This window comes from Vanessa cardui, chromosome 9, assembly GCF_905220365.1.
Source record: "Vanessa cardui chromosome 9, ilVanCard2.1, whole genome shotgun sequence".
Taxonomy (NCBI): Eukaryota; Metazoa; Arthropoda; class Insecta; order Lepidoptera; family Nymphalidae; genus Vanessa; species Vanessa cardui.
The window spans coordinates 9280993-9291165 of record NC_061131.1 but is presented as its reverse complement, the minus strand read 5'-3'; the positions used below and the strand labels follow the sequence as shown (position 1 = coordinate 9291165).

Here is a 10173-nt window from a genome sequence, read left to right as displayed (position 1 = left end):
TAAATTTCTCGACGTAAATTCTTCATGGTTACGACGGTAACGTTTTTCGGAATAAGTTTTGAAATCTCTGGAATGAAGGTAAGTTAGAACAAAACACTAAATTGAATTTTGTGCATTCCTTTTTCACTCCTATTATGTACAGAGCACGGACACAAACACTGACTACATGTAATGGGTTAATCATATTACCCGTTTTTAATTCTTTTTTCTTGTCGTCGCGTATAAATATATCAGTATGGGAATCAAAGCGGCGCCTAATCCGTCGGTTGTTGTAGGCGGTTAAGTTGTTGAAACCTTCCAAATTTTTTAAATTTAATGTCAAGCCAACCGTGTAACGTTTTGTATTTGAATTTCGAACGTGAGTTTTTATTTGTTTCTTTAATATCTTATCTACTTAACTGATCATTATGAAGTTTTGTCAAGTTGTTAGGGCTACGGGAATGGACCGAAGGTAGGGTACCGAACAACCTTTTCGTCACACGCGAGTAAAAAACTAAGTGTGGAAACTAATGCAAAAAGTATGATGTTACACAAATTATAAGCATTAGGTTTAAATAATTATATGAAAATAAAGTTTAGTGTATATAAAAGTTTACCCTCTGAAGTGAAATAAATGCTAATCTAGCATAAAAAGATAGCGAAAATAGACATTCATTGGATTATAAAATAATGAAAATATTTATTATTTCATATAGGTTCTTGATTAAAACAAATTATAGATACGTAAAACAAAGAAATATTTCTGACGTAAAATTCAATGAGCGAGTTCATTTTATAAATTCTATAACTATAACTTGAAACAATCATTATGCGAGTGCTGGTGTACAGCAAGGCTTCGTACTTGGTACGAAGAATCAATTTCCTGCTATTAGTAATATTGATATCTTCATCGCTTAAATCACGAATATGATAAATGAGAATGTAAGTATGTCCTTTTCAAGGCCAAAATATTAAACCAAAATTGATTAAAATTTTTAAGAAGCAAGCTTGAACCTCCAGTAAGGATTTTTTACCTTAAAACTCTCACCTACGAGCCTCTCATACCGTATTAGTAGGGCGATGAATAGACTAAATGAAGAGGACTTTAATTATGTGTTTATTACAATTGTTTAGTGTATCCTATTGGAGTAAAGTAAAATTCAACGTATAACCTAATGTATTTTTTTGTGTAGTCAAGTATTTTATAACAAATATTAGAAATGAATAAAACTACACGGACACAGTAATTTTGGATTTATTTATTCATAATCCACGTTTGTAAATTTGGAAACTTACACATAAAGTCAGTTTTAAAAAAATATAAATATGGCTACAAAAAGTACAGTTCCTGCAAGGTATGGCTAAAAGTAATAGAAATTAAAATGTATATAATTTACAAATTAAGTATCGTAATCACTTTCTTATAACTGTAAAACATACTTACAAATTCATCGGATATTTAAACATTCTACCTGAGCGTTTTAAACATAATTTCACTATAAATAATAATAGATTTAACATTAATTTTAATAAAGAATGAAACACTAAATATACAATCATTGTCCAAAGAATAATATTCTATCTACAATATACAGGTAACAAACATTAACTATGTACATTTTATATTCGGACTAGTTTACGGTCGTAATCGAGAATTGTTTTAATTTTTTACAAAATTTACAAAAGTGAACACCGAGATGCATTTATATAACAATTAATGAGAAACGATATCGATGAACGCGATTTAAAACCTTCGAAAGTTACGCTAAACGTTTTAATTATAAAACTTACTATTGTTTAAAGTAATCGTCTGAGAACAAAAGTTTATCTTTAAAGTAAAATGCGGACAGCTTATGTTACATTGTGGTCGTTAAATATTTTATACTAAATAATAAAGATCTATTCATTTAACTAATCTTTAGAACGAAGTTCTTTTACGCAGCTTGCGGCGGAGTAACGTATGGAAAAAGCTCTTTGTCTCTTTTTATTTTGACGGGATATATATGTGTTATTTTCCAGATCATACGGGATTATTGGTAAAAAAATTCTTTGTTATTTTTAACGTCGTTAATTTATTTAATTTTGATTGTTATTTAATACATAATATAAAGTGAAAACAACTTCGTTCCAACCCGGTGACCCACGATATTTTGAATACAAGGTTGTATTTTGCACGCTCCTTAATGTTGATGGAGACTGTCATCAATCAATGATATTTGAAAATTGATACATTTGTCTAATAAAATACGAAATATATAAGGAGTTCACTTTTATAATAAAATTGAATGTCTAGTGAAATTTTAAATTTCACTTTATAATTAATAATGTCACCTACACACTAACAATGTATGTACATGCGGCAAACCGCATAAAGCTCTCTTAAAAAGTTACAAAAATTTTCAACATATAATAATTAACCTATCTATATGTTTATATACAATTATTGCTATGAAAAATTGCGCTTTAAACGCCTCGAATTTCACCATAAAGTGGCTTATTGCCGACACTTATAAAATACAATAATTAAATGCAACATTGACATTTACGCTCTGTTCATATGTACAAGGGCATGATACCATTAGTCTATTTGCTTATGACGAAGAAAAAAAGTCCCGTTACGTAATAAATCTTACAATAATATAAGCGTTTACTTGGATGCTTGGATATAAAATGAAAATACACTCAATTGAAATATTTCGATAGCAGTAATCGCTGCGTCTCTTGTTCATTTGAACAGATAATAAATATGTACTTAGAAATAGCAACTTAAACTATAATATAAATTGGCTTCACCATGATATGCTTTCATAAATATTGAAAAGATGCAAAGCAATTATATTTTAATAAGAAAGGATGTCTAATCGCAAATAATTTATGCCCTGTATATATTCTGTTTAAATTTTAACATCACATAGAAATTACGACCAGAAAGAAGCTGTTTTTGTTTTTCGTAAAGCCTTTATGAGACAGTGCCCGAGGATGAATGCTTGTATGGAGAGGATTTTATTACTTCTGAAGTTAATGAATAAAGACATTTATAAAACTTTAAGCAAATTTTATTAGGAATGATTCAAATGCACGTTAGTTTATTATATTTATTTATATATTTCAGACGATTGACAGTCATGCAAAAGAGGACGATGTTTTTATTTCAATACAATAAGTATCTATCCAAAAATCTTTACGAACTAGTAGTATTTAATTGGATTTAAAAGTAAAACATAAAGCTGATCAGATATTAACCTCAGTCTTATTTCTAAAAGTATAAATGTCATAAGCGTTTAGGACATCTATTGGAGTTTTACCATTTATATTGGCAAATAATAGGTTTAACTATTGTCTAAAATGTCTAATTCAAATATTTCATACATTTATTTCTTATTCTGGCAACATTGAATAGCCGCATAAAAGGGATAAATAATTCAATTGGCAGTCATATTGTAAAATGTTTACTAAATTGTAAGGCCTTACAAAAAAGTGTAAGTCTATTAAATTCAAATTAATGTAAAAACATTTAAATGTAATATATTTTTGTTTAGTTTAAATACTCATCCAACAAATATCAAGTACTATCTCGATCGCACCGCTTCAAAGCTAAGCTTTATCTTAAGCGGTTTGCTCCGAGCTAGTAGGTGATGCGGACGACGGCGCTGTCGGCGCACGCGCCCGCGCCAGCGTCTAGGCCAGCGCGGGCGCGGCGGCCCTCGCTCAGGGACGATGGGGATGAGCTGAGCTCAAAGAAGAACTACTAACTCCTGAATCACTGCTCTTTTCCGAAGCGCATGGTTCTCCTCCAGCTACAAATTTTACAACATTCAATTTATGGTCGGACTCGCAAGTATCATCTCTCGCACCTCCCGGCAGACCTCCGCTACGAACATTCGCCTTTTCTCCGATAGTTCCAGGATATCGTTCAATTCTATCACATTCAGCATCATCAGGTTGTCGACGACGAATGGAGCGTTTTGCTTGAGGTGCTGGTTCTGGTGGTCTATGGGAGGGCTCGTCAGTTCTATGAACAAGCGGCGATGTACGTACGCGTACTCCGCCGACGCCGACTCCAGCTTCGTAACAGCCAGAGTCGCGAGGAAACTGACGTCGTCCAAATGGTGATTCTCCACCTTCCGAACTTGAGCCACCTCCCTCGCCCTCACCTTCACCTTCGCCACCTATAGATAGTTTACACTACTTTATTTATTAATAAGTTACATTTTGAGTTATACTAAGATAAAGTATACTTCACCTATATCTAAAATTACGTATTATATTTATATATTTGTGGCTGCATTAGTTTATCAAAACCAGTTTATATGAAGAATTTAATTTACTATAACTTACATTCAAGCTGGTGCAGCAGTTGCACAGCGGCAAGGATGCGTGTACGATGATCGGGGGTCATAATCCCCAAATAGTCTAAATCCGATGGTTCGATCTCTTTGAAGAGTTCAATGTCTTCATAGCCGTTCCTCGAAAAAGCTACCATATATTCTGGCAAGTCTATTCTTCGTAACAGTTCTTCCACTGTTCTCGGTCTAGTTTCCCAGAGCCTTTCGCGGCTCTTACACCATTTTGATGATCTCGATCTAATCGTATCTCTCTCAGAGAGTACTTCAACATTGGCGAACTTGAAATTTCCGACTTTGTTGTTTAAAACGCCACGCCAGATACCGGACGCATTCATGTTGATTACTTCTATTATATCCCCTTTCTGTTGACAATAAGTCTCTATAAATACTAATGTTACGAAACGGAATTAAAATTACGTGTTATGTCTGCAGTTTTATTAGCTTTTATTATAATTTCAACCTACATTTTACTTATTATTAATACTTATACCATAAATCCTATAAAAAAGTAAGACTCAGATCTTAGCCTAAGATTGCGGTTATAAACTCGTTCGTGCAAGTACCACTTAATTTTCGTGTTCTTATTTTTTATTTATAATTTAACTCGCGAAGAAAAATATTATGTTGGATGAAAGTCATATTTAGACACCAATCCGCATTGGATCAAAGTTGTCAAGTAAGCTCCAACCGTTAACTCAGCAGTGTATTTATTAGTATACATTTTTATTAAAAAAACAATAACTACGAATTTTTAGTACATATACTGTTATATGAATCTGAATATAATATGCCAAGTTATTAAAACTATAGTCAAAAACGCTACCTTGTATCTTAAGGCATCCTTTTCATAAATGTTGGGGATGTAATCCACGAGTGCTCGAGCGCGACACAGCATTTGCGGTACTAGTAGACTCCGCCCCGCTGGACTTAATTCTATGTTTTCTTCTGCCGAGAGAGACGAATGATTACTACCGGCACGAACCAATGCCTGGGTGCCTGTACATAAATATTATTTTGCTTAGAGGTCTAAATAACATGCCATTTTCAGCCAAAATTATCAATCAAATTGAAATACCTGCTGTCACACATTTACACTGCTTTTACTCGCTGTTATTTTTAATAATATTTATTAGTAGGAAATTCAATATTAGCTGTTGGGAAAATATATACATGTGATCGTTAACATAAATAATGGGCATTATGGTACATAGAAAGGAAAGACAAACTTATTTACAAATATTTTTATATTACACAGACAAAAACTTAATAAATCCACTCACTACTGCCTGAGCCGCTGGGAAGACTTTCGAAAGAACTATTAGAACAGGGAAATGCTTGATCGCCACTTGTTCGACGATCAGAGGGTACATCTGGCCCTCTTTCTTGTCTTAATCTTGATATCTTTCTTTGAACATCTTGTCGAAGACCTCTTACTTTGCCTGCTAAACTTGACACACCCTCACATTCTTCGGCTGACTGGAATAGTTGATAAAACGCATTAAGCGGGTAGATAAATCAAATGCAACATAGTTTTGTTTTGATATAATTTATTAAATTATTCCCGACACTTTTTTTATTAATGCAACTCATATATTACCTTATGTACAGTTGCTATATGTTGTGAATCTGTTTCACTTTCTTGATCTTCGTAGTCTGATGACGCCGGCGATAAAGGGTCGATTCCTATCCGATATCCCGACATTTGCCTATAACCTCTTCTGCAGTCCCGTTCCGATCGACTTGATTCCAGCGATATACCAGACAACCGCGAACCTATAGATTGGATATCAGATGCTGCGTAATCCCCGCTTTCCCTATCTCTCGCTGTTCGCAAGGGTATCACAGTGGTCGGGTAGGGGCCGCTTTGCGGTATTATTAATCCTCTCCGAGGGGCTCTCGCTAAACTTATATCGCCTGCGGTTCTTAGGGATATAACTCCTTCACTTCTTGGCTCGTTTCTTAGATTTAACGTAAAACAGACACGTCCATTTTGAAAAGAAGCTGCTGGTGCGCCGCTTCCCATAAGAAAATCTTCAGGATCACTCTCGTACGGTGGCTCATCATACCAGTGCCCCCTTCCGGAGAGACCTCTCGCTTCATCATCATACATATACGTGTCGTCTGTAAACGAGTCTTCAATTAGGCTTGAATGGCGCAGTTTTTAAAGTGCAAATAAAATCATACGTGCTAACATAAAGTCGAAAAAAGTTTACCGGTTAATCCCTCCTACAATGTGGCGCTTTCACTGACAACACTGCGAATAAGCTGTTTACGAACATCGGAAAGCCGTGCGTGGTTGATGCAAAATATTTTAAAACAACATGCATACAGCACTTTGTCGCAAATTAAATATATTTCTTGATGAATGAAGATGAACTCACTAGCATTTTTTTTTCTTTACTTTATGCAACACATAATTATTTAGCAATCACTTGTTGTAAAGATACGAGTTGTCTTCTGAGTCAGAATTCTTTAAAAACTTATTTGCATTGAAATTAAAATCATGATTGATGGAAGATGCACATCGAAAGCAAACCGAATGAATGATGCCGGACGATAAATCAATAAACATTGTCAATAATAAGCATTCCGCAACGATGACCAATAAATTAAGTGTCAAAAAACATCGTGCAAGCAACATGCTTTATAAATAATTATTCATTTCTAGAAGCTTGAATATTTTGACTTTTTCCATTAATTTTAAGTAATAGCTGATACTAAAGCAAAAATAATAACCTACAAGAGCTTTTGAAAATAAAAATTAAGTAAAGAAAATTAAAACATTTAAAATATATATACATAAGTCAAAATATAACAAGACGACTAGAGACAGGTACAATTCTCGTACAGTAGTAGTCAGAAACTGATCATCTTTTTTTTTAGACTGATTTACACTGACCTAAACTTATTAAGAAACAAATGATTATGTTATACAATTGAATTATAATGTAATTACTAAATGGAAATGATTTTTTTTTTTTTAAATTAAAATGCATAAAATATTTGACCTCGAATTGATGCTACATCATTAGTTTTTTAGAATTACAAGTAGTAAAGGGGAATAGTGTTTGTATTGTATCTAAAACTATACAATAATCATCTGTATGTAGTACATAATATACCAGAACTATAAGTTAATCACATGGAATAAATATTTTTTTTCTATATTCCTTATTCTATTTCATTACGTCAGACGCTACCAAAGAATTCCTATGACATATTCATTTGTTTTGTAAAACTGTATAATTAAATTATCTGTGTAACATGATTAATTATGATAAAACACGAAGCAATTGTAGTAATGGTAATATTGAATATAGAAATGATTATGAATCTAACAACTACTGTACAACATTGAACGAATAATATGTGACATTTCATTTTGACGGATTATTTTTGTTATGAAAATAATTATAAAACGTCGTTTTAATCTATAACACTTAAACGAATACATTAAATCGTTATTGAATAGAATACCGAGACCAAATTTTAATTTTGTTTTTAATATTAAAATAAACTCGATAAGGATGAATAATTATTAAAATCTATTCAATAAAGCTTAACGTAATTTCATATATTATGTAACAATAACTTACCCCCAAAAGGTCCGCGAACCCCATCTCGTCCCATATTCATAAGGCCGTGTCTAATGTCTCGTAATATCTGCAACAATTACCTTAGTTGTAGCAATACTTTTTTAATAAAACCCTACTATATCAACAAAGATATATATAGTAAGATTATGAAAAGAGATTATTTATTTTTCACAAGCCAATATGTATTAACTTTAAATGTTTTTATCTTTATTGTTATTTCAATTATACATTATAAAGGAACTTCTAAATAATCGAATCCTATATTTTATTTTGGCCAAGTAAAAATTTATCCTTAATCGATTATTATAATTTGCGAAGCTGTAAGCTACGTAAAATTCTTCGATAATGACGTTATAATTTTAAGCCAGAAGGTATCGTATTTGCATAATCACTGAACGTCGAAGGATTAGCGATCATTACGTTTATTTGCGAGAATTTATAATTAGAGGATGAATTCTGATTCGAACACGTTTTTTTTTAATAATTGCTTTTTGAAAATACCGTAATTTATGGAGTGTTTTTGTACAACGCTTTGCGTTGGTCATCTCTGGTTTGCGGGACACATATTATTAATATGTTCGCAAATATTTGTTTATTCTCTGGTAGCCACTCTCATAATCCGTTAGGACCGCAAATTTGACACGATCGGGAAGAGTTCAACCGCAAGACCAATAACGTTACGTACTTTTCGAAGCACATGAGTGTAAACACTGATAATTCTCAACTGAAAATACTTCTACAGGAATACCCAATAAACACTGAATAACCCGACTCAAGTGTTTGAATCGAAGACCTCGGGATCTGCGGCTTTAAAACTAGCAATCGGACCATCATGTATGCAGTCACAGTTCGCATGAATATAATTAGAATAAGCTACAAAAGAACTAAGTGTAAAACATCATGGACAAGTGGAGAGTTTTCAATAAAAATATATTTCAACGTGCTTTTGCCGAGGTATACGTGAACACGCTATAAATATTCAGAGGCTGTAATAAAACGACCACTTTAACGTAAGTAGAAAAGTATTGAACGTTAAGTTAATTTATGCACGTTTTGTTACAGAGCCAACACGCCAAGCAAATGGGGGATTTGCGAGTCTCCAGCAAATGAGTTTTTACATCCGAACAGAATGAGATTTGATAATTACACAACAAATTTGTTTATGAACCTACTTTTGTAAACAACTCTAAGCTATTATTAGTATATCATAATACTATCTATAGATTCATATATCTAAAACGAAACAATTTCTACAAAATTGAAAAAAAAATTGTATGAAATGGGTATCTTATAAATAATAATTTATAAAAATAAGCAGCCATTTTTGACGTTAATAAGTATGAATTTATTTTCAACGAAAATTTACAGGGATTCGTTCAAAGGTTGAACTTTATCTTATTTGAGGTTAATGTAACCGAGGAAAAAATGTTTATTACCGCTGTAAAATTTCAATGATCGACTTTAGCGATGAGTCTCATTTTCATTTCGAATGTAACCGAGTTATTTAAATATGACTTTTATTGCCCAACATTAAGGTTCATAATTTTCAGCGAACGTAAAGAGTTATATACTTATTCGATATTTTGGAGCAGTTGATTTACGAGCGAAACGTACTCGGTGAAGGGCTTCCAAAGTTTCGTTGAGAAGCGATACAACTGCCTCTAATAGGCTTAGCTCAAGATTAGGGCATGATTAGCCGAAGGCTCAGCTTATACATCCAACCCCGTCCAACGATTAAAGGTTGTTTTACACTAAATTTAATGTTTTTAGATACTATCGATATTCGACAAATTGCAGTCTTATTCAGAGAGACGAATAACATAAATATATTCAATAACCAAAATAATAATTGTCATCACAATAAACAAGGTTGTTTATATCTTAAATTTCTCATAAAATAAAAAATATATATACAGAAGAATTACCTCTTCCTGTTCCCTCGCTAATTTATCTTTTTTCTTCATGGCTTCTTGCACTTTTAACTGCAACAACCACAAACTCATTAATCAAACCGATATAACTCGTATTAATTTAAAATACTTGAGTTTTAGTGCGAAGTGAATAATTATAGTTAGTTGAGGTGTAATAAGAGTTTTATAATTGAAAACACAGAGGTAAAGAAACATCAAGTCGTATATGATTGAAAAACAAAACACATAAAACAAAAATACACAATATATTTCTACCCTCAAAAACTATACTTAAATCTAATTTATTACAAGTACAATACAATAGAACCAATTCATCCAATG

At 32.4% G+C, this 10173-nt stretch overlaps 1 protein-coding gene across 7 annotated transcripts in view; it reads right to left on the bottom strand.

Annotated features, from left to right (window-relative positions):
- Window positions 1-1218: 1218 nt before the first annotated feature.
- The window catches only part of LOC124532193, a 106966-nt gene continuing 98011 nt past the window's right edge, over window positions 1219-10173 (bottom strand). For 2 of the 7 annotated variants that reach the window (XM_047106919.1, XM_047106921.1), the window contains 7 exons: window positions 9847-9903; window positions 7922-7988; window positions 5923-6446; window positions 5606-5801; window positions 5149-5321; window positions 4318-4687; window positions 1219-4148 (listed from right to left, as the gene is read on the bottom strand). In XM_047106919.1, the coding sequence (XP_046962875.1) occupies window positions 3688-4148; window positions 4318-4687; window positions 5149-5321; window positions 5606-5801; window positions 5923-6446; window positions 7922-7988; window positions 9847-9903 (1848 nt within the window). In that variant the 3' untranslated portion in view covers window positions 1219-3687. Of the gene's footprint in view, window positions 4165-4317; window positions 4688-5148; window positions 5322-5605; window positions 5802-5922; window positions 6447-7921; window positions 7989-9846; window positions 9904-10173 lie in introns of all 7 variants that reach the window. The other 5 variants (XM_047106920.1, XM_047106923.1, XM_047106922.1 and 2 more) reach the window with 5 other exon arrangements.